General features: G+C 46.4%; 1 protein-coding gene across 2 annotated transcripts in view; it reads left to right on the top strand.

Moving 5' to 3' along the window:
* The window catches only part of CCDC42 (coiled-coil domain containing 42), a 14,175-nt gene that overhangs the window by 5,683 nt on the left and 2,086 nt on the right, over positions 1 to 6,406 (top strand). Inside the window, exons 5-6 of one of the 2 annotated variants that reach the window (XM_008061146.1) lie at positions 3,970 to 4,191; positions 4,322 to 4,480. In XM_008061146.1, the coding sequence (XP_008059337.1) occupies positions 3,970 to 4,191; positions 4,322 to 4,480 (381 nt within the window). The remainder of the gene's footprint in view (positions 1 to 3,969; positions 4,192 to 4,321; positions 4,481 to 6,406) is intronic. The other variant, XM_008061147.1, reaches the window with a different exon arrangement.

Raw genomic sequence — 6,406 nt, 5'->3', positions numbered from 1 at the left:
GCGGAAGGATCGCCGGAGCCCAGCAGGTCGAGGCTGCGGTGGCCGGGAGCGGCCACTGCACTCCAGTCTGGGCGACAGAGTGAGACTCCAACTCAAAAAAAAAAAAAAAATTAAAGCAGCAGATAAACTGTAAGGTGTGTCTTGAATTGGGAGCTAGTAAAGTGTACATACCTTAGAACCGAGGAAATTGGCCCACATCTCCCTCAGCAGCTTTAGACCCCCATGCCTAGCTCCTCCCACCCACACTCATTTCATCTGCTACCTACCACACCCCGGGGCAGCCCTGCCTCCTGTGCCGGGGAATGGTGCAACCACCACACACAACCCTGCCAGAACTTGGGCCTCATCTTTGACTCCTCCTTCTTCCTCAACCCCGCAGCTATCCATCAGCAGTTCTGGTCTGTTCTGCCTTCTAAGTATTTCTGGAATCCAGCCCCTGCCTCTTTCTCATCCGGACCACCAGTGGTACTTCATCTGAAGTGCGACTTTGCGTCATTCCTGGCCAGCCTGTCCCACATTCTATAGTCAGCGTGATCCTCTCTCTTTCTTTCACTCTTTCTTCCTTTATTTTGTTTAAATATTTTAAGCATATTGGAAAGTATAGAGGCACACATAATAGCACCCAAGTTCTCACCACACAGCTTAGTCAAATCTTAATACTTTTCCCTATTGCCCTTTTTGTAGAGATGAGTTTCCGCTATGTTGCCCAGGCTGGTCTCAAATTCCTGACCTCAAGCAGTTCTCCTGTCTCAGCCTCCCAAGGTGGCTAAAATTACAGGCATGAGCCACCACACCCGGCCTGATTCTTTTTGTCTTAAGTCAAGTCCTGCCAGTAATTAAAACCCTTTGTGTGTCCTTGCAAATCTCATTCTTCTCCTCTCTCCTCAGAGGCTACTAGTATCTTGCTTTTTAAATTCTCGCTTTCATATTCATTTGTATTATTTTTTAACATATTACATATTCATAAACTGAATAGTTGTACATAGCCTTCTGTTACTTTTTCTAATCAATGATTTTTTTAAAAAACATCATGGAAAATTTCAAGCATATACAAAAGTAGAAAGACTATTGAACACCCATTACTCATCAACTAATTCCAGCAATTATCAATTCATAATCATATCCCCACATTTTCCCACCTCTGCTATTTGAAACAAATGATATATTTTCATCCATATGTATCTCTCTTCAGTATGCATCTCTAAAAATGAAAACTTTTTTAACATAACCATAACACCATTGTCACAGTGAAAATACGATAGTAATTTGTAATTCCTTAATATAAAATATCAGCATTACACAAATGCTTTTTTTCTTTTTTTTTCTTTTTTTTTTTTTAGAGATGAGGTCTCACTATGTGGCCCAGGCTGGTTCCAAAGTCTTTGCCTCAAGCAATCCACCCACCTCAGCCTCCCAAAGTGTTGGGATTACAGGCATGAGCCACTGTACACAGTCTGCAAATGATTTTTGTACAGTTGGTCTTGTTCCAATCAGGGTCCAAACAAGGTCCCCCCACTGCCTGTGTTTGGTATGTTTCTTAAATGGCATGGACATTATGCTAGGCAAAAGAAGCTTGACACAAGGAAGTTATACCGTACAATTCCACTGATATGTCTTAAAATAAGTAAAATTAATGTTTGGTGATAAAAGTCAGAATACTGGTTTCCCAGTGGAGTAGGGACAGATACTATCAACCCTTCTTCACTCATTAGCTAGAATACTACCATATAGAAAAGGACTTCATAAAGAGGATCTTTCCTGTATCAACTATTTGCCTATGTGTGTCTTAAAGAAATGAGCCACACTCCCGGCCACACTAATTGATGTTCAAATTGTCCCATCCTTGGGCAGTGGGAGCCTGTTCAAATCAGCACCTGGGTCCTTTTGACATCAGCATTAAGTTTTAGTGATGTGCTCCTGGTAGCTCTGATGTAGTGCATTCCTTTTTTTTTTGAATTGGAGTCTCACTCTGTCACCCAGACTGGAGTGCAGTGGCCGCTCCCGGCCACCGCAGCCTCGACCTGCTGGGCTCCAGCGATCCTTCCTCCTCAGCCTTCCAAGTAGCTGGAACTACAGGCGCATGCTGCCACACCCAGCTAATTTTTTGATTTATTGTAGAGATGAGGTCTCACCAAGTTGCCCAGGCAGGTCTCGAACCTGCGGGCTCAGGCAATTCACTCACCTCAGCCTCCCAAAGCGCAAGATTACAGGCTGAGCCACCAAGCCCGGCATGCATTCCTTTTCATTGCTGTATGCTGTTGCACTATGTGCCAGGTGATCTTTCAGAAATACAGACATGGGTTATCTCTCTGCTTCTTCAAAGCCTTCAGTGGACAAAGTCCACACTCTTTCCCAAGGCTTACTAAGCACTTTCTTCTTCTCTGTCTCCTTCTTCTGGTCAATCTCTCCCCTCCCCATCTTGACCTCAGACCACTCATACTAAACTGCCTTGAGCATCCTGAAAATCCCTCAACCCATTCATCTTTGCTCAGGCCATTCCCCTGCCATAGGACTGCCTCACCTCCCCATACCTGCTTTTACCTAGGTATCTTCTAGTCATACCTCCAGTATCATTTCACCATCTTTTTTTTTTTTTTTTTTTTTTTTTGAGTTGGAGTCTCACTCTATTGCCCAGACTGGAGTGCAGTGGCCACTCCCGGCCACCGCAACCTCGACCTGCTGGGCTCTGGCGATCCTTTCGCCTCAGCCTTCCGAGTAGCCGGAATTACAGGCGCGTGCTACCACGCCCAGCTAATTTTTTTATTTATTGTAGAGATGAGGTCTCGCTGCCCAGGCAGGTCTCGAACCCGCAGGCTCAGGCAATCCACTCACCTCAGCCTCCCAAAGGCGCGGGATTACAGGCTGAGCCACCGAGCCCTGCTTCACCATCTTTTTAAGAAGCCCTTTCTGGTTGTTCCCACCTCCTCCATCACCAGGTTGGGTGGCCCTTCCCCAAAGAAGCATACTTGGGGAAAGGCCAGCAGGGCAGTTCCCAGGACACCAGCTCACTCCTGGAAATGTCATGAGATGGAGAAAGTGCTCAGCGAATGTCCCCCTGGGTGGCTAGAAGGCACACTCTGATATACCCCTTGTAAAGCAAGTTGGTATCATGGAACTAATGCTCATGCCACCTTCTAAAGAAGGATGTTTATGGGGCTTCTGTCCCACTGAGTAGGTCTGAGGGTTAGGGCTAGAGTATGTGGTCCTGGAGCTGAGCCTGGCGCCACCTGCCTCCCTGGTACCTTCTCCAGCCCCTACTTCTCCCTCAGCAAATGTTGAAGAAATACCAGAGAACACCAGACTGAAGGCATTACCCCCAGTCTCTGTCTAGCCCTGCCCCCTAGTCACAGATAGGACATATCTCTCTGTGTTGTAACTGTTTACTTGTCTGTCTGTCCTCCCTCCGCACCACTCCACAGGCTGCAAGCATCACAAGAGCAGAACCTTTCTTATTCCTGCTATTTCCCTAGCATTTAGCACAGCTCCTGGCTTGTAAGTGGCTCTTGGTACAATCTTGTTGAATAGCAAAATGATTGCCTTGGGAGACATCTCAAAAGGCCATCCACCAGCAATTGTCAACCCTGGCTGTGCCTAGGATTGCCTAGGGAACTTTTTGAAAACTTCCAATGCCAGAAGTACTGAAGACCTGTTTATTAATCCAAATCTCTGAGGATGGGGCCTGTCAGGTGTCCTGTTGAAAGCCCCCAGGAGATCTTAATATACAGTTAAGGTTGAGAAGCCCTGGCCCAGTTGTGCATTTTTCCAACACTTGGACCATGGCCCATACAAACCCAGGAGAAGCAGACAGTGGGATCCCAACTCCTCTCAGCCTCTGCCCATGATCCTGGCCCAGGCTCTGCTTGCCCTGGTGTCCTGGTGTCCAGGTTCCAGACCAGGGGTGAGCAGGGAAGGGCAGCTGCATCAGGCCCCCAGTACTGGCTGTGCAGTGACTGGAGCCCCCGCCTGCAGTTTGAGGAGATCCATGAGGTGATCGCACGCTACAAGACGCTGGTGAGCATGCACCATGACCTCATGCAGTCTGCACAGGATGGCCAGGAGAAGATAGAGCACGCCAAGGCACGGCTGGCACGCTACATGGAGGAGAAAGATGATGAGATTCTGCAGCACAACAACGAGCTGGCTCGCCTGCAGATGCGCTTTGACCGCGCCCGCGGCGATGTCATCATATGGGTGAGGGGCCTGGGGGGAAGCCGGAGGTGCCTGGGTGAATGAAGGCTGCACCTGCACTGGCATGCACACACACACAGATACACACTCGCACACACACTGGGCTCATCACCCACCCTTATCCCTTCCCCAGGAATCTCGCTGGGCGCACATTCAGAACACCGCCGCCAAGAAGACCCTCCTGCTTGGCACCATTAAGATGGCAACGCTGAACCTCTTCCAGATCGTGAGCAAGCAGCTGAAGGAGGCATCCAGTGTGTCACTGGAAGACACGCACAAGCAGCTGGACATGGTAGGAGAAGGGACAGGCACTGGGGCTGATTAGGTCCACTGGGCCAACTGGTTGAGTAGAGGAATAAACCTGGCAGAGCCATGGCGATTATAATAGGATCACCTTGGGGTTGAGGAGTATTGCTAGGCCCCACCTGCAGAGTCTCTGACCCAGTAGGTCTGAGATGAGGACCCATGAATTTACAATTTCAGGAAGTTCCCAGATGCTGCTGCTGGAAGGGAGGTCCAGACTTTGAGAACACTTTTGGACCCCAATTCAGTAGCAGGGACCCACTATTGAATCAGTTAGTTGTGCTGAGCCTTCAGAGACACTCAGTAAACAATGTTCTCAACAGCATCCCTCTAACAATGCAAGCACAGTCTTCAGAGGCAGCTGCTTATACAGAGCTAAGAACATGGTACACGGTACAACTTGGGAAATGTGGATTCTGCAAAAGGTCAAGATAATTTGAATTCTATATCATACACCATGAAAGTTTTGGCATTATACCTGAATAAAGGCCAAACTACCTGGATCAGCATTTTCCAAACTGTACCTGACCAATCCTAGAATCCTGAGATATTGTTTCCTACAAGGGAACAAAAGGAATCCAGGTACTAATACATTTAGAAAACTCTAAGTTAAACAAAGTTAAGATAAGAAAAACAACAACAGCGACAGGACTTAGGGGAGTCTTTGCTATGGTTCTGTGCCCTGAGACTCTCCAAGCAGATACTGCTTCTAAAACTTACTTGACCACAGAACTCTTTGGGGATATGTGACCACTTATTATAAGAACACAGTTTGGAAAATGCCGAATTTGTGTTCCTCATACTATTGGGAGAGTTGTTTAATTCATTGGCTCTTTGTTTCCTCATTTGTAAAATAGGAATTATATCAGTAATAGATGAGAGCGTTGGACAAGTCTGTGTAGTCCCACCTCCTGAGACAGTCTTGAAAAGGAGGCGTTGTAAAACTAGATCTTAGAGGCTATTTAAGCCAACATTTTCACTCTCTTCCCTTTTTATGTACGAGAGGGACCCAAGAATGGATTTTGTTTACTAAAAATTGTATACTTATTCTTACATGTTTAAACTTCAGTCACCTTCAAAGTAATCTCTGTTTTATGCAATACTTCCATGGAGACGATTTTTCCACTGCTCAAAACAGTTTTTCAACTCCTCAGTTTTGATGCCTTTTAGTGATTCTGCCATTTCTTGTTTCACCTCTTACATACAGGCAAAACATTTCCCTTTGAGGACTTTTTTCATCTGAGAAAAAAAAAAGTCACTCAGGGTGAGATCAGGTGAATAGAGAGGGTGGGGCATGGGGGGGTCATGCCATTTTTGGTGAAAAACTGCTGAACACTCTGTGCAGTGTGGGCAGGTACACTTGTAAATCACCCATCACGAAATGAGCAAATGCGCTGAAAGAATCTCCACAATAACTCAAGCCAAACACAGCGTCTCACAACAACACTAGCTGGTATGCTGATGCTATGGGTTCCTAGAACACTTACCTAGCCGGGGAAGCCCGTACTATAAGGGCCCTTCAAAAACGTAAACCCAGGGATTTGGGGATCCCCCTAATTTCTGTTTATTTATTCATTTATTTCTGAGATAAGTCTCTGTCACCCAGGCTGGAGTGCAGTGGCACAATTGTAGCTCACTGCATCCTTGAATTCCTGGGTCAAGTAATCCTCCAGCCTCAGCCTCCCAAAATGATTAAAGGCATGGACCACCACTTCCAGCTTCTCTTCTTCCCTTTTTAAAGACGAAGAAACTGAGTTCCAGAAAGATGAAGTGATTTCCCCAGAGCTCCATTTGGAACCCAGCTTGGTCTTCTGATTTCTGAAGTAGCACCCTTTCCTCTGTGACATACTGATTGCATGCTCTTTAAAACAGAAGCCAGTGAGTAGAATTTTTTTTTTTTTTTTTTTTTTTTTTG

This window comes from Carlito syrichta, unplaced genomic scaffold (assembly GCF_000164805.1).
Source record: "Carlito syrichta isolate Samal-C Ts95f unplaced genomic scaffold, Tarsius_syrichta-2.0.1 Scaffold305117, whole genome shotgun sequence".
NCBI lineage: Eukaryota > Metazoa > Chordata > Mammalia > Primates > Tarsiidae > Carlito > Carlito syrichta.
The sequence above is the reverse complement of the archived record's forward strand: the minus strand, read 5'-3'. Positions and strand labels throughout refer to the sequence as shown.